Genomic DNA, 26,773 nt, shown 5'->3' on the forward strand with positions numbered 1-26,773 from the left:
AACTAGATGCTGATGAAACCATGATATCCTTTGATCTCTTTTCACCAGCTTTCCTACAACCGACTAGGTTGGGTCAGAGTCCTGCACACTGAACGCAACCTTAACCAAGATCTGGTCCCTGCTGGAATTGTGTCTGAATACCCATTCTACAGCCAGAAACCAAGCTGTGCCATGGGTTCTCTAGTGTCACCTCTTGCCAACCTGTACATGAAGAAAGTGGAGAAAAAATCATCCCCAGCTCCACTGGGGCCAAAAAGAAGTAAGACAGACGTCTGAGGACATCTCGTGGCCCTCATCCAGATCCAACAGAGGACAAAGCACAGAGTATAGACTCAAAGTCAGAATAAACCTTGTGATTCCTTACATGGTTGGAGGGTTACAGAAGCTGAAAGAGATTTTTTAAAAACACTACACATGTTCATGTACATGTTCACTTGAAACCCAGTAGCATATTAAGAGAGAGACTTGTTCCCCCAAAACGCAGAACAACTAAGCACAAGAAGAGCTTCATGGTGTATGCAGTCAGGTGCAGTGAACAGTGGTCAGCACAGGAGAAGCAACACCTCAGGACCAAAGGACGCCTGATTGAGGAAAACAGTGTACATGGTTTGAACAGGGCTCAACCTGGTCCAACAATATGTGAAAAACGAGGGAGGCCTCACATAATTCTGAAATAGTTCAACATGTTATAATTAGTGTTTGTTTGAAATTACTATACATATAGGTGTAAGACAAAACAACAGTTGAAGTCAGCAGACAGGCTTGGGGGGAGGAAAGTGAGAGGAATGGACAGGGCAGAACCAAAACCTGGGCCTGAGGCCATCACAACACTGAAAGTCCTTCTGTCAACACAGGAGCCGGCACAGTCATTTTCAGTGCTGCCCTTTCACCCATACCAGAAAAGACTGAGACCATTTCACACATCCACTAAAGAGGCCACACCTTATGATACTACCCTAAGGTGATGAAGGGTGTTAAGAGGTGTGATAATCACATCCTGTCTTTTCTCCTCCTTTATTATCCACCTAACAAGCCTATTCAGGACAGGTGAGAAACAGGACCTACCCTGGAGGTCCCACAGCCAACTTTCTCTTGGACTCGGATATGCAGAGAAACATTTCTGACTAAGAAGAAAGTCAATTTAATTGCTATGACTCAACCGTTGTGAAACCAATCCTGGACGACTGAGAACCTTCATTGACTTATTTCTGTAAATAAACCCTTTTCACCTGTCCCGCATTCTCATACTCTGGTCCAAGTCTCACAACATCAAACATGATTTGTGACCTTTTATTGCTATGACATCACATTAATTTGGTTTTCAAGTGACATTTTTCGATTTTTGATGTATAATTTTGCCTGGAGCTATGTATTTTGATTCAACCACAAGATGGTGCCATAATATGTAAACACAGGTGGCACAGACACAACTGGAGTCGCCACTGCTGTGATTACGCTATAGCATGACCTGCAATGTTTGAAAATGTTTATGAAGGGATTTTCAACTATGTCTATGCTGCATTATTTTAAACAAACACACACAATCCAGTAAAGGTCAACACAAATGAGAGGTATGACTAAGTGAGAAATTTTCTTAATGTTGGTCACTATCCAAAAGGGATAATTTCAAACAGAGAGGCAGATACAGAGTTTAGAGTATATGGTCAGTAACAGTTAAAAAAGTTTTAAAAAAGGCTGGCAATACATTTTAATACAGAAAAATAAGACCTGAGGTAGCTTGAAATGTTTTACTTGATGCAGATTTGAATTTGTTTTGTAGTTTTTACACTCCACATCCACTATGACGAGATCAAACACACAGAAGAATTATGATGCTTCTGACAGTTTTGACTTAAAAACTGAGAAATTCTAACCTTGGACAAGTAGAACTCATGGCAGATTTGGTTACATGAGATTGTACAGGTGTACCTAATGTTGTGGCTGACCGGTGAATGCAGTATTGAGTAAATACTCCAGCCTTTCTCAGTCTTTCTCCAGATATCCAAACTAAATGCATAAAGACTAAAAACACTTTGGCTAAGTGCTTCCAGGTTTCTTTCCAGGTCCTTCCTCTGGTGATAATAGTTTTTACCTTTCATGAGAATGAGATTTCTGTAGATTGAAAAAGAAACTAAATCTGAAAACCTTCTGTTAGAATATTGAATCTAGGCTTGAAATGAGTTTTTCTTATTTTAATTACATGTGCTGCTTATTCACTGAAAGTTAATTGATTGGTTCATCTTCTCCACCAAAGTTTTCCATGGTATTGCTAATATCTCTGCTGTAAATAATAACATTTCATCTAATATTCTAAATCAATTTTCTTAAAATGGCTACACCAGACGCCACCGTCCATCTCTTTAGGTCAATTGCACAGCAAGTAAAAATCTACATACAAAAATCTAGATGAGATTTGACTTTGTATAATATATTCTCTGATTACTGTTTCTTAATGTGCAGTATTTATAAATCAATCTCAGGTTTTGAAATAAGCAATGATGGTGGAACAATTATATTCCTATGTCATTGGCAGCAGAATGCTTTAGTAAAGATAGATAGTGTAATTTCTAACAGGGAAACTCGTAATATAAATTATGAAAATGTGATTCAATTATCTTTAAATGAAGAAATAGTGTATTCATTTAACTGTTGTAATTTTATCTTTATTTTATTAAATTTATAAAAAACCGAATGTTTTAATTGTATTAATATACACAAAGAAGTGGTCATGTTCCCTAATTGTAAATCTGAATAATTCATAATCTGTTAGCACATAAAAAAAAGAAAGAAAAGCTCTTCCCATGATGCACCTGTCATTCTGGTTCATTTGGAAACTCCTATGTGCGCGCGTGCAGACTCAGGTGAATGCGGATGGTTACATGTAGCAGAGGGTCTTCATCAGTTTAGCAGGTGCAGTCGCCGGTTAGTAGGTAGCTTGATAATAGTAACAGGTGAGTGAATGATGAAAGAAATTGTGAATTGGACCAGTTAGTGAGAAGAAAATGCTTCATAATTTAACGTTTCAGTTTTTAAAACGGAAACAGAGAGTTTTAGGATTTGGTGGAGTGTGTGGTCCGAGGCCGTAGTGTATATGCGCGTCGTATGGTTGAGTTGTTCTACAAATTTAAAATATGTGGGCAAATGTTTTTGTTTTCACCATTAAAAAATAAAAATAAAAAATTCCGTCACAGAAAAAGACGGTTAGCGAGAACTTCTGCCGTGTAGTTCAGCGTTACACAAGTAGCTAAACATTTTTCCAGTCGAACCGAACCTGTTTAAATCAGCGGTGCTGCACAATAACGCGACCTCCTCCTCCACAGATGCTAGTTGGCGGTGTTGTCTGGTTTGGGAGACTTCAACTCTGCTGCCCTTGCTGCTGAATTCACGTAAGTGTTTTGACTCTTTTCTTTATCTTCTGCTCATAGTCACAGTTTGTGTTTTGTTCCATTAGAATGACTGAGCGGACCGTAAGATTTTGCTGACGAGAAAAACTTCATAGTGGGTCTTAAAATCATTGTCGCGCATCTGAATGTGTTTGTCGCTTTGCCGAAAGACCAGTTTAACGTTAGTCATCCTGAAAACAGTAATCTTCCCTATTGCGTTAAGAAAAATATTTTTAACACATTGTAGCTACAGTGGCATTTCCTAATCCTACTGCTAAAAAAAACCTATTTAACACTGAGACTAGTTCTTTGGTACACACAAGCCAAATATGTTGTATAATATTTTTTAATTTTGCAATAAAATGTAACCTATTTAAGAAACCTCAAATGCCAATAAAACTGGTAAACACCTTTTCCTTGGTTTTACAACGTGTGTGGGTTGGAAAGTGGGACGCTCAGCTTTGTGAAACAAACATACTGTCAATAAATGACACACACCGCACACAAAACGTGGACCTGTACTACTCAGACATGAATAAGTCTTAGATTTGTGTATTTCTTCACGTACCTCGCCATCAGTACGTCTTGTTGATATCTGTTATCCACCCATCCATTATCTTTTAACAGCTTATTGTGTTTTAGGGTCGTGGGGGATGGAGCCTCTCACAGCCATCATAGGGTGAAAGGCAGGGTACATCCTAGACAGGGAGCCTATCTCCTGGCCAACACAGAGAGAGACATACACAGACAACCATTCACACTCACATTCACACCTATGGGCATTAACCAAACATAAATGTCTTTGGACTGTGGGAGGAAACTGAGGACATCCACACAAGCACAGGGAGAACACCCAGAAAGGCCTCGGTCAGGGACGCGAAAACGCAGCCTTCTAGCTGTGAGGTGGTAGATGTCTCTGTTATACTAGTTTCCTAGAACTCTGTTGCACATAATAATCTGAGAGACAAGAGGCCAAGAGGTTAGGAGTAGGCTCCATTACTTTGTGATACCGGCACAGATGTCATAACTACAGTTTGTTAGGAAAAAATGAAAATATTGGATCAAAAAGAGAATTTGAAAAATTTCGAATGTTTGTTGTTGTCTGAACAAAAGCAGTGTGAGAAAATAAATTGGCCAAATAAATTGGTCAAATATTGCACAATGTTTGACTTTAAATTAGAACTAAATGCTGAAGCTGTCTTCTCATTTAACAAATTAGTCAATTAAAACCATTAATTTAAGGGTTTTTGCCTCCTTCCTCCTTTTATAATTTGTAAAACGTTAGGTACTTGATAGATTCCCTTACATCAGGCTAAAGTAGATACACACCAATCAGCCAAAATAATAATTTCTCCCTTGTAGTTTTAATTTTGTGCTTTGTGCAACTTTGACATCCCATATAGAGCAAGCTGTTCTGAAATCTGTTAATCATGGCCAGCATTCATATTTAACTATGATCCCCCTGCTAGTGTAATGGTGGGTGGTAAACAGTATGATAAACATTGAGTCACATGTGACCAAACAGCCTGTGTATGTTGCTCTGTTACATTCCTTTAGAGAGAGGGCGAGAACCAGTCTGTTCAGGTAACAGTCCTGTCTGGCATGGCCTCAACTAGACATGAATGTTACAGTACAGATTGTTCTAGCACTTCCCTTAAATCACACCACATGTAGCAAGCTGCACTAGTTTAGAAATCTGACATTTGGTGTGACTTCGTTGTACCTACTACGGCTGTTGACTGAGTGGTGCACTGTCATGTAGGTTTTCAGAATGAATTGGTTTTCAGAGAAGCAAGGACTTGACAGGAGATGCTGTACATCTCGTTGCCCTTCGAGGAAGTCTTTCACTCGAATGAGGCACTCCTTCATTTGAAATCTTTTCCTGATTGGACTCCACAGCTGATCATACTCTTTAGACACACATCACAGCAACATTACCTGTTTTACGCCCGACAAACTGACTACTCAGGTCTGACATCAGTCCCAGTTGTTATGTTTTATGTTCTTATGAATCTGTGGCATTAAAGGAAATGTAATCTTTCTATCATTTATCAGACAAAACATCTTTCTCAGGATGTGTCCTTTCACCTTTCATCCCTTATCACACACAATGTATTTACGGTGTCTGTCTGTACGGCACATTCTAGTAAGTTTCCCAGTTTTATTCAATTCAATTCAACTTTATTTATATAGCGCCAATTCACAACAAAGTCATCTTTTAGGCTACATAACCGAAAGCTCTGTTGTCAGGTTAAAGGTTTATTCAGTGCATGGCTCTTGTTCTGACTCATTCTATAAAGGCTCCAAAATGCCCCATTGATGGCATCACTGCCTGCTTACTTTGTCATGTCTCACATCTCATTTCAGATAGTAGACTACAACAGTCTTCTCTGTAAGAAGCATAATTGTATCCTTGTCAGAGCTGATATTTATTGTATCTTCACTATAAAGTTAGAAATCACATTCTACTAAAATAAATCTCTTCAGTAGCATTTTCATACTATAAAAAAAAATAAAATAAAAATAATGTCATGACCTTAAGGGCCTAAAACTTCTGCATTATCGCTTGCTGCAATCTTAACATCCAGTCAGTGTCATTTAGATTATTGTATTATAGCATCTTTAATATTTACAACTGACATTGGTGACAGCTAAGGGAGATAAACAAAATCTACATGCTTACCTGAAGTTGGTTTAGTAAATTGTTTTACCTCAATTTCTGTAGGCTACATGGTCTATGTTGTCCGTGCCCCTGGGATCTCGCTCTAAATTTGTGCTTTGTCTTTTTTACTTTTTGTTAATTTTAGTGCAGATTGCTCTGTTTATAAAACTACAAGCTTCTGGTTGCCAGTCGCCATGTTTGTTTTGACACAGGCACATGTGAGAATTACTGTTTTCATGAGATTCGTGGGTTTATTTACTTCAGAACTCTGTCCTTCCAACCCTTAATGAAATGTTTTTCCTAGCTTTCTCCATATATCTTTATAGTCTTGACTTTATTATGTGCCTTGAGATGACTTTGTTGTGAATTGGCGATATGTAAATAAAGTTGAATTGAATAGGTGCTAATCCTAATCAATTTTTGTATTGTCCTGTACAAGTGAGAATTTGATTTGTAGCCAGGTGACTAAAAGCATTACATGTACATCAATTCATTTCTGACCATAGACAACCAGGCGAAAGTCTTGAGACTCTAGACAACTAAATCCACCTCTAATTTTGAAACCTTCTAAAATGTAGATTCTTGCTTTTAATGAATTGGTCATTTAAACACATTTACAGCTAAAAATGGGCTGCTGTTCCCTATACACACTAGACCGTTTGTGCACAGTTGTTTAAGTACTCTCAAAAGTTGTGAAGGCAGAAAGCTTCCGAGTTGGTAACACAGGTGACTAGAAGTGTGAGTTTTTTTGTGCTTGTGTTCGTGTATTTCAATACCAAAATGTTTATTGAAACTCTTTCAAAGCAGTTAATTGTATTAAAAAACTGTGTTTGTTACAACACTTAAACTCAATATAAAAAGTCCAAGCAGTAATAATATTTGGGGAGTTAAATAAATAAACAATACATTGAATGTACGTATAATTGCGCTCAACCACGTTTCAGCTCATTCACAGTAGGTAGTTGTATGTAAATTAACAAGAAACCTATTACATTCATGGTGGTTTAAGTTCAGACAAATCAGCAAATACATACTAGACAGAAGACGGGATAGAAAAGTGAGCAATTATTAGGTATAATGACAAGATCTTTTAAATATTAGTTCACATTTCTTTTCTTTCTTTTTTTTTTTTTTTTTTTAATGATTCCTGTAGCGCTGTATTTCAGCCCATGCGCCATCTCTGGTTTACTAGTCAGATGACATGATTGTCATGGTTGTCTTGAGTTTCTTTCACAGTCCCGATTAATGACTTGGCTCATCATTGTCATTCCTGGGTTATGACATCATCTGATGTATTTTTCTGAATACGTGTCATTATGGTTGTTCATCTAAGAGGTAGATGCAGGACTCTTAAGGGTCATTGTCCACGAGCTGCAGTTAAAGATTGTAAAAGGATGATTGGACAGAGTGCTAAAAGATTATCAATTTGCTTTTAGAAGCGTTTTAAAGAATGAGTTTATAGATGATCGAGGCCCCGTTCTTCAAATGTGGTTTAACTGGTTAGTCGGATAATTTAGAATATTCTTGTAACTTTCACCCATTTCAACATTCTCGTTGTGCTTAATTGCTCTAAATGCAGACATTTAAAAAACGATTCACGGTCAGATCAGTGGACATGGTGCCAGTAATTTGTCCGACACTTTTTGCCTCCGTCTTTTGGGGTTTTTGCAGCGTCTTTAAATTCTTCATAGCTGCTCTACAAATGTGCTCTCCCTCTCTTTCACCCATCTCTTCCTCTCAATTGACCTCTTTATTCTATCTTTCTCCTTCTGCCTTACATAATTATCCCAGATGATAAAATCCATCTGCTCTAATCCAGTTCTCAAGTGAGTTTTGAAGAACTAAAACAACCGGATTATGTGATTCAGGATTTGAACATCCATCAATATTCACTTGATCTTGGATCTGTTAAGCCACATACAAAGGATATCCCACAGTTGTGCATCTCGCAGAATTCTTCCTAGACAATAAATTAAATCATTTACTAACTTATTCTGTTGATAACTTGACTGGTCTTAAGTTGTTGAACTGTTTTGCATTATTTCTAAGAAGCCTTGGTCTCTTGCATTGTGTTTTGTTGTCATCTTTTTGGACCTAAAGGTCAGAGTAACATTTTTTTTGTCTTATCAGACCTGAAAATCATTTTTCTTTATTTTTCTTCTTGTTTTTCCTGCTTTGAGTTCTTTAAATGCCACCTGGCAACCTCCTAGTAAGGTTGTTTTTAACCACTTTTATTCAAAGTAGCTTCTGTCCAACCACTACACACCTGATTTGTGTTACCGAGCAATGGACCTAAACGTATTTCCCACACAACATACTCAGTGTCTGAAAACTCAAGCCAGTTTATTCAAAAAAGGTAATAACATGTAGTTCAAAGCATGGAAGAAAATTTGGCATCCACTCAAAAAACTCATTTACTGGATTTGATGATACACAGTGAGAAGATTTTGCATCCTAGCAGACTTGGCCTAAAAGTCCAGTCTACATGTACTGTATAAAATAATACATTTTGTTAATCTTTATATAGATATCAGACACATGCACCATATTTATTTATAAGTCTGACTACATTCTTTAAAATAAATTTATTAATTGTAAAGTAACGGGCAGACTGTTTCATTATTTCCGCTACAGTACGGTTATGCTACATTCACACCAGCAGCAACAATTTGCTGGGCTCTGGTGAAGCTGTATTACTAAGGGTGGATATGTTTATGTACATGTTATGCTATGACTGCACAGTAGTCACAGCAGACACACAGACAACCCATTTGTGTTCTGTCTAATTTATGTTACATAAAATGTTAAACACATATAGTAAATGAGGAAATTGAGGCTGCAGCAATAAGCTTTTCCTCTAATTTGTTTAAAATTAATTCATAAAGGTAGTGAACTCGGCTTTGATTCTCCTCCAGTCAAGACTGTTCAATTAACTCTTGCCCACCTGCCGCTAAACTCCATCACAGCATATTCGCATAAACTGGGCCTTTCTTTAACCTTATACTGTTACGTCTCTGGGGTCCCTTTTGTCTCCGCCTCACAGTGGGTGTATTAAGTGTTTATGCCGGGTTTCTATTGTGAATGGCAGCTGTTTCTGGCCAAGGGATACTGATAGTTTACCACATATGTTTTACAGCCTCATTATAGTGTGGATTGCCTGCAATTGTGGAAATGTTTATTTTTATTTTATTTTTTTTAGCTAAAAAGTCACTTATGATCTGAGGCCACTTAAAACTTCCTATCTGTTGGCGCAGTAACTGCTTTGTAAAATGGAACTTCTTTCTTTGAACATGTTTGGTAGTTGTCTAAAGTTTAGAAGAGTTAACTCTTCTAACACGATTAACTTGAACCTTTTGGACCCACACTGTACCACTGTCAAGCTCATTAGCTGCTCGCGACAAATTCTGAAAAGAGTTAGGGACTGAATTCAAGACCAACCTTCATAATGGTGCACGAAAAACTGAACCGACCAGGAGCTAATTTACAATGTATTAGACAGACTGCAAAATGAATTTAAACTATGATACAAAAAAGAACACTCTTTAGGAGCTTTATCTCAGCTCCAAACCCTTTGGTTCCTAGTGAAGAGTTGTTTCTCAATATTTGTAATGCAACATTTTGGTCATGAGTTGCAGTAATTTCTTTAAAACAGCTGGACATTATAGTTTTTAACAAACTCTGTGTTTATGGTAGTGAACGAACATATTACAGTGTCTCAGCTTGAGCACTACGCATCTTTAATCTTTTACAGTCACACTCACAGCAGTTACATTTTGCCTCCGAATTGATTGACTAGGTTTAAGAGCTCTAATGTGTTTAATGGTGCATCTAGTAACAAGAAATCGCTTGCCAATCTTTTCATCCTCGTCATGGTAGAACTCGCAGGCCTGTTTGGTCAGGTAGAGAGTGCTGCTGTGTTTTCAGCCCCGCCCAGATACCCACAGGCTTTGATATGCACCCGTCTGACAAGCACCTCATCAGTCAGGTGTGGCATTGCTCTCAGTGCAACACAGATGAACAGTGAAAAGAGATTTTGAGAGAGCACTGTAATGGTGAAGGAATCTAAACAGAAAAACACTTATTTTTTTTTTTCTTTTTAAAGAAGAATTTGGAGGTAACGTTTTGGGACCCTGCAGTCATTGTTGAGACCACGATAAAGGAGTTTCCTGTGCACCACCGGGGGAACAGCTTGATAAGGCATTGGGCCAACACAGGTGTGTTTTACTCTTTAGCATCATCAAGACACTTTCTGATTTCTGAAGTGTTGGTGTCCATATCCTCATTTTGTTATGTGCTAGTGTTGGCGACATTATTATTACTATCACCACTTGCACTTGACACTGTTATACATTCAAAGTTGGGGGCAGGTGTTATACATAAATGTATTGTAGTGTTTTGTCTTATGTTGATATTATAAACTATAAGGCAAAGAGAAAAGCAAAGTAAAAGTTAGACCTCTGAGTAACACCTCTTGCATTTTACACCAGTTGGCCACAATCAACCATAATCAGTAGTTGTCCGAACACACATTTGATCACATCTTGTCCAACACAACAGTAACACTACCAGGTAGTGTTAATGTTGTTGGAAATCAACAGAACTACATGCAAGTTCAGTTTCTAGTAGTTGTTTTTGGACAATGAAAATCAACAGTGTTGAGGTGTGTGTTTGTGATTTGTTTTGCTAATTTTTGAACCTTTTTAAAATGCTTCTCTCTACATAAATGACATTGTAACCATAAAATATGCAACTATGAACTAGCATGAAAATCTATTGGAGTTTTGGTTTAGGCTACCATTTCTTTGAACAAACCCTCATGTGATAATGGCTCCCAGCCATCAACACCAGAATCTTATCAGGGTTCTCGAAAGTGTAGACTGGAATTTAAGTGAACAGTGTGTGGACTGTTGTCATCTGCTGAACAAATGGAATGCTAGCAGTTACATAGGAGGGTGTGTTGCTTTTTTTTCCACAGGAACAGGAAAAGCCACTGCATTTCATTGTTTTACTCAGTCGTCTAGTGGCTTCCATACTTCCTACATCAGCACTGATGATTAGCTAGGAGTATTTTCACACGTGTAAATGTGTGTTATCTATTAAAGATGTCCAGAGATTTCTGTTTAAGCCGTAAAATCCAGTATCCAACATTATGTTTAGAGAAGTCTGACTCTTAAAATGTTCACATTCAGTGAGTTAAGGTATCTTATTTGATTAAAAAGCTGAGTAGGCAAATATTGTGAAAGCACATAGAAATATAGTTAAGACATAATTGGATGTATAGATGAAAAGATAACAGTGACCTGTATGACGGATTGTTTGTGGTGTTTAGAATGCAAGAAGTAGGCTCAAGTTTTTTTTTTTCTAGTATTTTTGTCTGTCTTTTGTTTTTGTTGTTTGTTTTTTCTTGTCAGTTACCTGTAATCGACTATGAATCGATTATGACTTTAATGAGTCAGTCTTTGTTGGTTTCTACAAATGCTAACTTAGAAAAACACAACAACTTTTCTTGCAAACTTCTTAATTTATTTCTGATTAAACTGTTGACCCCCACAGTCGTGTGTACTTTGCCATGAGATAGAACCTGCCCTGAAGTGGCCTTCGACTCAATGCAGCGCTTTCCTCATCACCTTATACCAATGGACCCCCAGGTGTGTCCACCTCCTCTGAGCAGTAGCCAGTCTATGATCAGCAGTATTGACAAATCTCCAATCAGTACATTCAAACCCGGCCACTCACGGAACAGCAGCACTGGCTCCTCCAGACACCCAAAGCAGGTAACAAGTTCACCACCACAGAATCTCATGCGTTTTGTTTTTTTAGAAAACATCCGAGCTCTGGAAATATGCACACTGGCTGCTAATTTTGTTTACTTTGTAATAATCATTTTCTGTTTGCCCTAGTCTCGAAACTGGGAGGTGATGGATGACTTGCAGCATTTGGAGACGTGTGCAGCTCCTGGTGCCTCTCTGGACCTCACTATCCCGGGGATCTGTGAGGGATACTTGATGAAGAAGCGGAAGTACCCACTCAACGGCTGGCATAAAGTGAGCACAGCACAGATTGGACAACATCTGAACATTTCAGCTCTGTTTATCTGAACTTGATTCCACAAACTTTCAGTGTTTAAACAATTTCTATTAATATTTATTTAACATAAATATTTCAGGTTTGTAGTTTAAAACTCAGTTCCCAAATTTTCGCTGTCAGATTTCCAAAACATTAGTTGAAGACTTGAAATGCTGAGTAGAACAATTGAAATTGTGGTAATTTACTCAACTGATTATAATTTATAAGAAACTAAAACCCTAAACTAACTTAATAAATACATTGCATGAGACTTCAGAGGCTTCTTTTCTTAAACTTTAATACATGTTTTGTGTTTTTAGTACATATTAGTTTCTTTTTATAATAGTAAGAATGCCAATTATGATGGGGAAGCAGTGGTTCTGCTTGTAGAGCAACCAACCGACAATCATAGGGTCGGAGGTTCACATCCGGTTCTCACAGACCACATGTTCAAGTGTACCTGAAAAAGACATTGAACCCCAAACGCCCCCAGCCGTGCAGTGCTGGTTCCAAACCCGATGAAATTGGAGAGGGTTACGCCAGGAATCAAATGTTTGCCAAATGAACATGCGGACCAATGATCAGCTGTGGTGACCCTTAACTTGCAGTATAAACGCTAATTGTGATAGTAGTACCGACTCAAGTTACTTGGAATTTGATTTGTCTGGGAGCAGACTCAGATTTATCTCTCTGTACTGATTTGGTGCAAAACAGCTCTGAAGTTTTTCATGGTTAAAGGAGAACAACTTTTCAAAGTGAAAAAACTCAGAGGAAAACGGATTATGACTAAATACTAATACTACACTCTCTGAGTCATCTTTAGTTTCTCTTTAACCACTTCACTGTGATTGGTCCTTTTCAGAGATACTTCATGTTGGAGAAGGGAATTCTTAGGTATTCAAAGACACAGCAAGATGTAAGTCATTCAAATATATTCAGCTTCCAACAGAACTTTTTGCTGTGTTTGTTTAGCTAACTCCAGTCTGGTGTAACAGATCTGTTAAACATGTTGAATAGCCAGCAAGACAAGTGTTAAAAAAATGAGTGTGTCATTGTTTTAGATTCAGAGAGGGAAGCTCCACGGCTCTCTGGACATCAGCCTGGCTGTTATGTCCATCAACAAAAAATCCAAACGCATAGACCTGGATGCTGGAGACAACCTCTACCACCTCAAGGTAACAAAGTTCACTGGGATTATTTTGTACTGTAGTTACAGGATCATTACCCAGTTTACAGCTGATGTACACTTACAGACTGTTTTTGTTCTTTCTTTGCTGTTAGGCAAAGAGCTCTGATATCTTCTACATCTGGTTGACCAAGCTGTGTGCCCACCGTGTATTTAAGAAGAATGAGGCAATGAGTGTCCATCGTGGCGTCCTTCATGCTCTCTCCATGGGGCAGAGTAACCTGCCAGCCATGGCCCATCTTGCACACCAAAACAGAGCAACAGTGAGTAGATTACTCTTAATACCATTAATTGTGTACACATGGCTTTAGAGCTGTCAATCAAAGCAGACTATTCGTATAGAGTGACTCTCTGGCTGCTACATGAGGGTGGTGTTCCCACTCACAGTGCCAGTTTTATTGTTACTCAGCGGCTTTCAGTTTTTACACTGTACACATCCTTCACAGGAAGCTTATATCTTTTAAATAGACAGAGGAACATAAGCAGTACCATGGTGGCAGATTACCCCCTACAAAAAGGTTTCAGCAGAACATGTGACTCTCAAGCTTCAAATAACTTCTGTGTGACTAAAATATGACTAAGCTGTCTTCTAAATAATCCTTTAAAATTACATACCTGTTTGACTCACAATTATTAATATTGATAAAATGAGGTAGAGTTTTGCAGGTAATATTTTAGTATTTGCAAGCATGTCTTTATAACTTACGATGGAATAATTGACGAACCATTCCACTATTATTTATCACCCACAGTGAAAGTCTTTTTATAGTTGAATAAAGGAAAATGTAATTTTTCTAACCTTGCTTTTTATTAATGAACATTATCTATGCTGTGTTCGATCCTGCAGCCTCCTAACTATGCTAGCTCAGCATCAGCATACCAGCCAGAGATGGAAAGGCCTTCTCCTGCCATTCCCTCCCACCCGGGCGTGACCAGCAAGGTGTCAGCATGGCTGCAGCAGACTCACGAAATTGACGCAACCTCAAACGGTGAGATGATTCCACTTGATTTGCACAGCAAAGTCTGGTTTATTATCCTATTTTTCTCATATTTGGCAATGACGAGGTCTGTGAAAATATTTAAATACAGAAAGCAAACATAGTATTCCCCACCCTAGAAATCTGATCTGTTCTCTAATCCAAAAATCTAAAAAGTTTAACCTTTAACCTCTGTCAGAGCTGGCTCGCTGTCAAGCAGAGCTGACAGAACTGGCTCAGCTCATTCAGCGACTGCAATGGCTGGAAGGAGGCCTACCAATCACAAACACAGACCTGGAGATGCGAATAAGTATGCAGGTGGGTGTTTTGTGGAAAGTTGCTTAAATTACTATTTCAATAGAAAAGTATTATTTGGTTGACACAATTTGTGGTTAGTAACATTGTTACAGACTTATGAAATTCTTTAAATGTACATGACAGAAAGGAACCATAAATATTACTGTACAATTAAAATTACATGTTTTGAGGATTTGTCAAAAAATTTTTTTTCCTTTTTTTTTTTTTTTTTAGAATCTCTCCCTGGAGAAACCTAAGAGGAAGACGGGGAAAGTGTTGGGTCACTCCAGGACATTATCCCGAGCTGAAGCCATGGGGGGAATGGTACATCTGATTTAGTACTTTCACCTTGTTTGCAGTATTGTGATTAACTTTCATTTTTTGTTCCAGAAAACTGTCCATTCTGTGTCTTCCAGTTTGATCATAGTATGATCAACTATACCATTTTTCATCTCGGTCTTGCCTTCTACAGTTCACTTCCAGTCACCTAGGTAGCAGTGGCAGCTCTGCTTTGGGGTCATCTGTTCAGTCCATCCCTGACTATGTTTACACTCAGCTCTCCAACCCTCAGGTCACCTCACCTGAAGCCAAGAAACTCCATCAGGACATCTGCACTGTCTCCCAGAGAGGTAAAGGCACCCTCCCACACTACTACTACTACTACTACTACTACTACTACTGTGATGTCCAACCCAATATGTATTACTCATTGCTACAGGACAAATGTTATTTTTATTAACTGGTCTTTAAAGAAGCTTCTGTCGGTTGTGTTGCAGTTCATGCTTCTCTCAAGTCCATTCATGATGTTTTGACTTTGGAGAGAGAGAGACTACGGCAGGCTTGGACCAGTCCTGACCTGAGGCAGAACACCTCACACCATCTTGCTACTCTGTGCAGCACACTGTCTGAAGTAAGACACACACACACACACACACACACACACACACTATTTTTCCAGATTTATTTATGTACAATCAGACACGTATACCAAAATTAATTTACTTTTCCTCCTGCAGTAAAAAAAAGAGAATTTAAAACCTCATTATTGGAACAAAATATTGGTATCAGCCTACAAAGAAATTATAGGGGCCCTGCCCTCACTATTAGTGAGCTGCTGTGAGAAACTGCAAATCAGGTTTGGTCTGTTTCCAGGCAGGAAAGGCACAAGTTATCACAGGTGTGACCTGTGTGAACACACCTCAAGTTGTTTCTCTCTTTTCATACAGAAATAATAGGATTATTATCACATGCCGACACTGAGCCCTGTTGCTTCAGTCGAGCGGCTTGTTAATTTCTGTCAAGCATATGGCTCTTGTTCACCTTTGTGTTTGGTGTTGCATGAGGGTTTCTTCGTAGCTGCCTCTTGTATGTCCAAGCTGCATCTCAGTGTCTGTTCTCAAGGGATGTGTGTGTTTATGTACTTTTGGGCTTCATTTTGTTGTGTGGTTGCCTAGCAGCAGGCTGTCACCCTGCATTCTTCCTGTGAGCAACACACACCGTGATTAGCATGTGGGTTCGCTCCTGTTCTTGAGAAAAGAGCAGAAAATACATTTTATGCCACCCATGCGATTGTTGCACCTATTGATTGGGTGACTTTTTTTTTTTTTAAACTATTACTAGTAATTCCACAATTGTCTATATATAAATAAGTGGACCAGTACTGTCAGCATTGAAAGACATTTTTGTCTCTGGATATATAAGAATTTTGTCAAGTGTCAATTTTAGTTTTTTTTTTGTTTGTTTTTTTTTTTTTTTTTCAACTTTATGCAAGTAAAATGAATTTGATCTGACCAAATTTTGGTTCTTCGGTCCAGACACTTTTCATACCTGTGTTTTGATTTTGGCCAAGCTCATAAATCTGAAGGTTTGGACCAAAGGTAGGTGGTCCTGCCACAACATTGAAAAGATCTAATTGGCAAAATGTGTCCTAAACTTTAAGTTAGAGGAGAGCAACAGAGTAAAACATCATGTGCTGTGTGAATGCTCTGGAGTCTGCATGATGATCTGATTATTTATTTTCTGTGTTTCCTGTTTGTGTGTGTGTGTGTGTGTGTGTGTGTGTGTGTGTGTGTAGCTTGACATACAGTCACGTCTGACCAAAGTCCACTCGCTTTCCCTCTCCTCTGACTCTACTGAGGAATCGTTCTGCACTGTCCGTCCAGATCAGGTGTGTACTGTGGCGTGTACTGTGGCGTGCACTGGGGCGTGTACTGGGGCGTGTGTGAAAGCTTGTTTATGTTTGTCAAATCTATTATCTTACTGGATTCATTTTCACCATGTTCTTTACTAGCCAATCTAAGGGATAATGATGATGTGGTCACAGTCACAGTTTGGACAGTTCTGCTTTAGAGCTGGAGTAGACATGTGTTCTAGGGGGCAACAGTAGTATCTGAATTAAAATATGACTGTATGTGTACACTGCAGACCACCCATTCACCACAAATTTGTTTTCTTCCTCTCCTCTTTTGCATTCCATCACAGAGGACCCCATCTATAGGTCGCCACAGTCATCGCGCGCCCTCTGTGGCCGAATCGATGGCAGAGTATTTTGACGCCAGTGAGGTAATCATGTGTGAGACTTCCTCAGAGGCTGAGGCTTCAGATGAGTCTGGCCTGAGTGACATTACCACCACCAGCAACTCTGAGCCAGAAGAGGGACACGGTAATTGTTTGCCTACCACCCTGTCGACAGTAGTATCAGTTTATCCTGCTACACCACTCCCAACACTTTCTGACCAGCAACTGAACATTAACTTGGAATGGAATAATGACTGACTTTCCCCTCTACTCCTCCAGCCGCTGCCACCCTCAGCTACAGAGCCAGTCTGAACAGTGCTCCTGACAAACCCAGACCAGTGGCCACTGATACTGGTAACACCACCATTTGATGTATTTAGGATGATGGTTCTCTTTTGTAATGCTGGTCGACAGTCTATGTTCTCCAGTACTGAGACTACTTTAAGAGCCTATATTGATACTTGCAGCTTTTTAAGGACACACCTAATCCATAGTGTTATTGAGCTTTAGTCTTTTGTATCAGTTCATACGATGGATGACTGTGAAATACTTTGGGTGAAGTAGATTTATTGTAATATAGAAAGATTAAAAACAAAACTGACAAAGATAGTGCCATTGACCATTCCCTCCAGTATTTTGCACACTTTTAATCGTGCTGCATATTGTGATGTTTTTAGGTCCTTTCTGCAATGAAATTGTAGCCACAATCATAAATAGGCAAAAAACACTTTTTTTTTATTGGTATATTTCTGGCAAACAGTCAAACATGCCTCTATAACTTTGTGGTTTATAGTACTCCACCAGATATCTGTCCTCTACCACCAATGAACATTGTAAAGCGCTATATAAATGGCCATTTACTAATCATTCTGATTTACTCAAACTCCCCTTAAAATGCATTGTATAGGCTGTATTTCCTCGCTTCTAGTCATAAGTGGATCTATCGTTTGCACTTAACAGCTCCAGTGTAAGGTGTTTAGGGACAGTACACATCTGGGAAAGTTGCAGTTGAATAAAATGGCAGTGTTGCACAGAATTCACAGGAATTAGCTGAATTTAGGTTAATGATTGCAATCACATTCTTGCAATTTTTGACCAAATACAACAAGTAAGGCCATTTGGGGCGGCTGGAGCTCAGTTGGTAAGGCAGTCATCCACGGACCACGGAGGAAGGGCATCCGGCATAAAAACCATACCAAATCAACATGCGGACGGTGGTCCGCTGTGGTGACCCTTACCTCACAGGATAAGCCGAAAGGACAAACAAACCTCAAAATGAAACCAAAAAAAACCCAAACAAATAAGGCCAAATAAATATTAAAATAAAATAAAAATATATCTAAATTAAATGCTCTGCTTCAAAAAAGCCGCACAGGTTTTATGGACTCTAATTTTGTTATTTTTCAGTGCCATTATTATGTCTCATTTGATGTCATGTTCTGCTATTGTTCATTAGTAAATTCTACTTCTGTGTTGTAGGTCGTCGCACCACCCTCCCTGCCCCATCAACCGACAACAGCCACATTGGGATCATGAGCATCCTGTACAACAACATCGGGAAGGACCTGTCCAGAGTCTCCATGCCAGTCGCTCTTAATGAACCAGTGTCTCTGCTGCAGAGACTTAGTGAAGAGTTGGAGTACTCTGAACTCCTGGACATTGCCAACCACACTGATGATCCATATGAGAGAATGGTAAGTTTAGTTTACTTAGATGCCTAACAAGTTCAAACAGAGATGCACATGAGTTCATTGCTAACTTTATTAATTGTGAAAAAAAAAAAAAAACATTTGAATAATGGTGTGTTGCAGGTGTATGTGGGAGCATTCTCCATTTCTGGCTATGCCTGGGCATCCTGGAGGAATCGCTACAAACCCTTCAACCCTGTTCTGGGTGAAACATACGAGAGTCACAGAGAAGACAGAGGTTTCCATTACACCAGCGAGCAGGTAAATAATATGAACAAATACTTTAGTTACTCCTCTGGCTTTGGACCAAACTGATGTTTGTTGTGTTTTCAGGTCAGTCATCATCCACCTATCTCTGCCTGCCATGCTGAATCCGAAAACTTCACTTTCTGGCAAGGTAGGAACAGTGTTCTCACTGCTCAATGTTAAATCCACCTGTACCACAGTAGTTCAGTTAAGCCCTAATGCTCTGATTGTTATTGTTGTTCTGTATGCTCTCAGATCAGAGATGGAAGAACAAGTTCTGGGGAAAATCCGTAGAGATAATCTCTTCAGGACCAGTCAATGTTGCCCTGCCCAGGTGTGTTACTGTTACCTGTTAAAGCACTAGTCAAACAGACAACAGCTTGGCGTGACTGTGGTGCAGGAAGGTAGAGCGGTCATCCAGCAATCCCACAGTTGTTGGTTCGATCCCCAGCTACTCCTGTCACATGTCAAAGTGTTCTTGAGTCAGACACTGGACCCCAACTCAGTTGCTCCAGATGAACGTTGGCCAGCTTCATAGCAGCTCCCCCATCAGTGTGTGTGTGGTTGTGAGTGTAAATGGGTGAATAAGAAGCAGTGTAAAGCACTTTGAGTGCCAATAGGTAGAAAAGCGCTATATAAGTCCAGAACATTTACCATTGTATGTTGTGTCTTGCAGGTAAGACAATGGGCATCAGTAGATATCTGAGGCTTCTTAACAAGAACAAAATTACAAATACAATTAAACACTGTAAACCGATGTAACTGATGGCATTTGCATAGGACATATAGCAATACCTAATTTACAGCCCCTGTGGCTTTGAGATGAAAACCGGTGAGAGGGGGTAGAGGCGATCTTACTCGTATCTGATGGTCCAGCAATTACTTGAGATCATTGTATGACGAACATTGAACATTTATTGTGTTTGCTTGTCAACTTAGCCAATAACTGACTAATTTTACATTCAAAGTTTACGAACAGTAATCTCTCAAACAGGTTTACACACTGTTTCGTCAAACAAGTTTACCAAGCAATGGCTAAACCCACAGAACTCTGTAATAAACTGTGTGCCTCCACAGCTACACACTTAACCTTTCACTTCTGCCTTGTTGCAGTCACCACTAACTTGTAGTCAGTTCCTTTGCTCCAGTTACTGTGTCTCTTCTAGTCTACATCTGAACTCTGTTGTTTCCTTGACAACTGGACACAAAGGGAAACTATAAAGGCAATCATCAAAGTCACTAATGACATCATCTGTACGCCTAAACATATATCTCCTAATCCAATTAACCTAACAATACACAACGAAAAACAGCAAACACTGGTTGGCACATACAGAAGGATTCCATCTGTACGTGAAACAGACACGTCTGTGTGTGAGGCAACATCACTGTGTATGTTCAATTACACACACACACACACACACACACACACACACACACACACACACACACACACACACACACACACACACACACACACACACACACACACACACACACACAAGCTTCTAGTAAAAACAGTTCTGTTCCAGCTCATGAGTCTAAACTAAAGGTTGGAATCCCACGCCACCACGTGTGACCATCCAGGGTACCTTGGTAGAGGTCCCGGGCCCGAATAAAATGGGAGGGTTGCGGCAGGAACGGCAGCGGACACACACACACAAGAAAAAACGCATCCCAAATCAATGTGCGGAACATGTTCTGCTGCAGTGACCCCTGGAGGGACAAGCTGAAAGCCGTTGATTATAACGTTTAATTTGTAATTAATTGCAAGTTCAAGAGATTTCAGCCAACTTGTGACTCACAAAACTTGTCAGTGTAATTTAAGATTGGCGTCACAGGAGAGAGTTATTTGTCACCATTCCCCCAAAGCTACATTACTTTTACAGCCACACGATGAATCTGTTTTTTGAAAAGCTGTAATCTAAGGTCTTTACTGCAAATACACTGTTGACTGAAAACTAAATCCCCCAAATCAGTAAATGACCACTAACAGGTTTAAAAAGATTTCTCAATAATTCTGTTTTGTTTTTGTAGGTATGGTGATCACTACGAGTGGAACAAGGCAGTGACTTGTATCCACAACGTGTTGAGTCAGCAGCGCTGGTTGGAGCACTACGGTGAGGTGGTCATCAGAAACACAAAGAGTGACGTCTGCACATGCAAGATCACCTTTGTCAAGGTCAGAAGAAGTGGTTTTATCGTTAGCTTTAGCTTTTATTTCTTTTTCTACTTCAAATTTTTATTTATTTATTATTGGGTTTGTGTCAGTTTTCATGTCACTTTAAATGTTTTTTGTTTTGATTTATATTGTTAAATGTGTATAATCTTTCTACAAATGCTTTGGCAAATAGGAGGAAACAGCAAGTAAAGTGCCCCAGGGATTTGATTTTTAATTATTATATTAATTAATAATATTATAATTGTTATTATATATGTATTATAAAACAAGACATTATGTGTTTTAGCTTTATTTTACTGTTTACATTGAATTTAGTTTTTATTGTTACAGTTTCTGTTAACAATTATAATGTAGGTCAGATGCGCACAAACATACATGGACTTTTTAATCCTTCTTCCTATTATTATTTTTTTTTAACCACCATTTATTTCCCCATATTTCAGTCTCGCTATTGGAGTTCTGACAGCAGTAAGAATGAGGTGCAAGGTGTGGTTTTGGACCAGGCTGGAGAGGTGGTCCATCGTTTTGGAGGCCTGTGGCATGAAGGAATCTTCTGTGACACTATGCCTACACCTAAGTGCATCTGGAAGCCCAGTAAGTAAAATCTCTTGAAATGTAAAATATAAAACCTTGACTATAAAAATATTGACTTTATGTTTGGAAAATTGGTTACAAGAATATAAAAATACCTTGTATATTAATTATAACAAATAAATGTTTTGATAATGGTATAAAACTAGCCCACACTTTTAATTCTTGATCTGATCCTGTTTAGATGTACAGCCTGATGACCACTTCCAGTTCTACGGCTTCTCACGTTATGCTAGAGAACTAAATGAACTGACACCGGAACTGAAAGCTGTCCTCCCACCTACAGACACACGTTTTAGACCAGATCAGAGGTAGGACAATAAGATTGCATTTCTTCAAACATTTCTTCTATTTGGCCTAGTTGTTTAATTTTTTTTTTTCTTTCTGTGCACAAGGCTCCTGGAGGAGGGGAAGGTAGCAGAGGCTGATAAAAAGAAGGATGAGGTAGAGGAGAAGCAGAGGGACAGGAGGAAGGAGATGGCCAAGAGAGGGGAGGAGCATGTACCCAGGTTTTTCAGGTGAGCCAATGAGCTTCTGAATATGCAATTAACTTTTAATACTTGTTGCTTTACATTCAACCTTACAGTCTAAATGTAAAGCGCCGTATATGGACCTAATAGTTCATACAAAATACTTGAGATTCACAGTAACTGTAACTAAAAATGCTATGATTGTGTTCTCAGGAAAGCTGAAGATGAGGCTGGCAGAGAGGTGTGGCTATATAATGGAACCTACTGGAAGCTCCGCAAAGACCCGGGCTTTGCCAAGACTGAAAACCTACACCTGTGGTAGAACCCTGCATAAATAATGGCACCGCTCTTTATAAAAAAAATTATGGATTGTATTTGTGTTAGTCCAGTAACCTGTACATGCACTACTATACTGTAATGAGGTGAAAATGCAGAGGCCTACTGCTATTATCACTGCAAGGCTGCAGTGGAGAAGGGCGTTTGAAAGCATACATGAACCTCTCACCAGGTGTTTGTGCCATGTAGAGGTGAGGTGCCACTATGAAACAAATGAAGACTGATTCGGACAAAGCCGGATGTCTTTCCAGGCTTTCGCCTACCTCTAACCGCAATGCAAACCTTTCAAATATAATCAATTATATTTCAGAAACAAATGCTAACTTGAAATCCATTTTTTTTTTTATCATTTATTACTGCCCTTAAGAAGATTGTGGGTATAAAAATCAGGTTTTTCTGTCCAGATAGAGGTCTGTCTTTTGTATGTAAAGTGTCTTTTATTTGTGGGAAAAATGTCACATACGTTATACTTTGTTAGTTTTAATTGTCTGTCTAAATATTTTTAGTGATGCTCATTTTATGACAGTCCTGACTAGTTGAGAACTGGTGTCATACACTTGCAGAGGAATCCAGAATAAGTTTGGCTGTTGTAGGGTGTATATTAGTGGTGAACTGGTGGAATTCTGCTTCCTTCCTCAGTGGGTCTTATGGTATAAACTTGTGTTGATGTATAAAGGAGGTGTGTATAGTTTTATGGCCTTTAATTGTGGCACACGGGTGAAAAATCCGTTTCCTAAAGTGTCCTTGTGCTGGATAAGTCGATGTCTCCCACTGTCAGCCCAGCCTTCTTGCTTTCTTTCCTGCTAAAAAAAATGAGCTGACAGACGAGGATTGTCTCTTGGAACAGTTGATGCGATGAAGTATTTTATTGATGTTTCAACGGTATATTTTAATTAGGAAAAGAGACTACTGTTGAGTCCTGTCAGATGTTTTTTTTTTTTTCTTAATGGTTTTTTTTTTTCTTTCAAATAAAAGGCTCCATAATCACTGCCTTGTTTTGAAATTTATGTATGTTACGTGATTTACATTCATAAATTAATTCCTGCCTTTTGCTTTATAATTCATGATGCAATCATGGTTATAATTATTATTTATTTTATTTTTTTATTCATTTTATAAAAATGTGTCGCTACATTTAAATCAATTTCACTTTTTAATAAGCAGCAGGAAACTTAAGCAAATTGTCATTTGTAGATGACTAAATCCATCCATCTGATCTGCTTTTGTGACTAAGTAGGTGTTTGCTTTACGGCAGTTATAAAGTAGTTAACTGATGAGTTTGAGCTGTCTTCTAAATAAACTGAAGAGCTAGAAGATATGACCCCTGAACACAGTTTATAAACCCTTTAATAAAAGCTGCTTTCTAAAACCTGTAGGTATTTACACCTTTTTCCACATTTTGCTATCTTACAGCCTTATTCCAAAATGGATCAATATTATAATTTTCCACAAAATTCTACAAAGAATACCACATAATGACAATGTGGAAGAGGTTTGTTTGAAATCTTTATAAAATTTAATTTATAAAAAATTAAAAACCAAAAAAAATCCCATGTACATGTGTATATTCACTGCCTTTACTTCATACTTTGTCGAAGCACCTTTAGCACCAATTTCAGCCTCAAGTCTTTCTGATTATGATGCTACAAGCTTTACACACTTATTTCTGGGCATTTTCTCCCATTCTACCTCTCGAGCTCCATCACGTTGGATGTGGAGTGTCATTGCACAGCCATTTTCAGATCTCTCGAGAGACGTTCAAGTGTGGGCTCAGGCTGGACAAATCAAGGACATTCACAGAGTTGTCCTGTAGCCCGTGCTTTTTTGTTCTGGCTGTGTACTTGGGGTCATTGTCCTGTTGAAAGATGAACCGACGCCACAGTCTGAGATCCAGTCCGCTCTGGAACAGGTTTTCATCTAGGATGTTTCTGGACATTGAAATTTGCAAAAATTTCAAACAACCTTCTCTCACATTGTCATTAAGAGGCATTGTTAGTAGAATTTTGAGGAAAATAGTGAATTTGATCCATTGTAACATAATGTGTGGAAAAAGTTAAGTGCTGTGAATACTTGCTGTATGAACTGTAGCTATCCTTCAAAACAGTAATTAGGCATAGTGGTGTAAGTAAACGTGTCCCCGTGAACAATTCAGATCCGTAACTAATGAAAATGCCAACACTGCAATGTAAATATACTCCAATATGCAAAAGCTCTGCAATAAAATGTAAATATTCATGTATTTGCCGGATGTAGTTAGAATGCAGAGAAATCCACAGATGTGAAATGAGACAAGGTGCCAAAGTGTAAACTGCTTTAATTTAGGGGTTCAATAGAAAATATCAGATGAACCATATGGAAATGTTAGTTTGTCCAAATCATCAATATTTTTTCAGAATAGACCTGCTCCATAAATTCTTATGGAGTGGAGATGTGCTGTTGACACGTTTGTGACACAGATTTACAGAGCAGTACTGACATTTGGGCCGAGATATTCCTTTCTCAAGATTTTAGAGTGACACTTGATCTTATAGCCAGAGAAGGCCAAGCCCCATGTGTCACATGCTGCCCAAAAGGGTTCTCCACATATAGCTGTGGGATGCAGTACTTGGACACAGCATCAGTATTTGGTGCCGTAGGTGGGTTGATTTCACAACTAATGTAACAGCTGCTTCAATTTCAAGAGTTGCATGTTGTTGCTTTACATTTACATGCTTACAGTCTAAAAATAAAGCACAGTATATGGACCTAATTGTTCATAGAAAAACACTTAAAGGTTATCTACTCAGAACATGTGACCTAACCAGCACAAGTTAACTCAAGTCTGTTAGATTTCATATTATCATTTGATTTATTCTCTCTCACACATGTCCTTAAGTAACAGTGAGGTATTTATGGTGACACTGGAACAGATAAAGCCCACCCCCGGCTGGCTGCATTTAGATCTTCATTTTATCAAAAAAAATAAAATAAAATAATAATCAAATGCATAGTCATTTTGTTAGAGAAAAGCTCAGGAACACAACTATAATCTACAGTAAAGTGAACTGCAAAAAAGTGGAAAAAGCTCATCTCTTCTCACAATACACAATATCAAAAAGATACAAATATAAAACGTTAGTTATGCAAAATAACTACATACATGTAACTTACAACACAGTGAACCAGGGGTTCATGTTGTTCACTGGAAATCTCCTTTGGGAACTTAAATGCAACTAGCAGCACCAGCACAGAACAACATGGCAGCTTATCCACTCCAATGCCCGACACCCTCAAATTAAATTACACGCTTGGACACAAGTAACACGTTTCCATATAACATAATATCAAAGAAGTTATACTTCTTACATATACTTAGATACTCATCAAATTAGACCATACATTTGATAGCATTTGTGGTGTTCTTTATGGATAGCAATTCAAAACATTTGCAATCAATTATTTTATTATATATATTGTAGTGGTTGAATGCTAAGGAACTTCAGGATGTAACATGCAATCCAGTTACTGTTTGTAATTTCTTTCTAATATCACTCCCTAAAGACGTTTCCTGCTGTTGCATCCTTACATTAAATTGTGTTTACAGCTTTTATTGTGAAGTGAAGATTTAGGTCTTCATTGGGAACTCATTGTGATTCAGGTTATTTAGCTGCAAGAGAAAATTAAGTCTAAAAGTTGTTCCAAAAGAACAAAGTTGAAAGCAAGGCCTGTACTGAAATTGGGGAAGTCGGAGAGTATTGAGAAGCAGGGAGTTCATCGTTGATCACTTCATCTGTTTCACCGGAGGGAAGATATAAAACTGAACACTCTTGGATTACATGCAGGATTTTCTTTATAAAAGCTAAATACAGAATCTTGCAACTTGGATTTTGATTTGATAATTTTGTTCACCATTTCTAGTAGTATTACCCAGTTCTATCACCAAAGGAAGAACTGAGATTTCAGAAGTATTTGCTAGAAAAACAGGGTAATGAATCGGCAGTTAGATAATCAAACATGGTAAAAACCAGATTAGTCAAACTTAATGAAGTAAACTGATTGGAGCGTACAGTGTTTCTCTGCAGTAAAGGATTCACTCAATATTTTTTTGCCATACTTGTGCATGTGATAGGAATGGAGGTTGTTCATCCAGAGAAAAACTCAAGCACGTGGTTCCAGCATTGATGTTCCCCCAG

The 26,773-nt window shown here is 38.5% G+C and overlaps 1 protein-coding gene across 8 annotated transcripts; it reads left to right on the forward strand.

Annotated features, from left to right (window-relative positions):
• Window positions 1-2,826: 2,826 nt before the first annotated feature.
• On the forward strand, window positions 2,827-23,588 carry LOC137099966 (oxysterol-binding protein-related protein 7-like). Of its 8 annotated transcripts, none has more exons than XM_067477455.1 (25): window positions 2,827-2,951; window positions 3,321-3,386; window positions 10,148-10,259; window positions 11,599-11,819; window positions 11,946-12,089; window positions 12,974-13,027; window positions 13,173-13,286; window positions 13,393-13,560; window positions 14,145-14,286; window positions 14,474-14,592; window positions 14,806-14,895; window positions 15,044-15,200; window positions 15,348-15,481; window positions 16,646-16,738; window positions 17,053-17,233; window positions 17,368-17,442; window positions 18,568-18,782; window positions 18,900-19,037; window positions 19,110-19,173; window positions 19,278-19,356; window positions 21,060-21,204; window positions 21,648-21,798; window positions 21,980-22,106; window positions 22,191-22,313; window positions 22,479-23,588. In XM_067477455.1, exons 4-25 carry the CDS (start codon window positions 11,652-11,654, stop codon window positions 22,585-22,587), a joined length of 2,790 nt encoding a protein of 929 aa, XP_067333556.1. In that variant the 5' UTR covers window positions 2,827-2,951; window positions 3,321-3,386; window positions 10,148-10,259; window positions 11,599-11,651; the 3' UTR covers window positions 22,588-23,588. The 8 variants fall into 8 exon arrangements, with proteins under 8 accessions (XP_067333556.1, XP_067333560.1, XP_067333557.1 ...); XM_067477459.1 differs by having other exon boundaries at window positions 11,624-11,819; XM_067477456.1 differs by having other exon boundaries at window positions 10,151-10,259.
• The last annotated feature ends 3,185 nt before the right edge of the window (window positions 23,589-26,773 follow it).

This window comes from Channa argus, chromosome 15, assembly GCF_033026475.1.
Source record: "Channa argus isolate prfri chromosome 15, Channa argus male v1.0, whole genome shotgun sequence".
NCBI classification, from domain to species: Eukaryota; Metazoa; Chordata; class Actinopteri; order Anabantiformes; family Channidae; genus Channa; species Channa argus.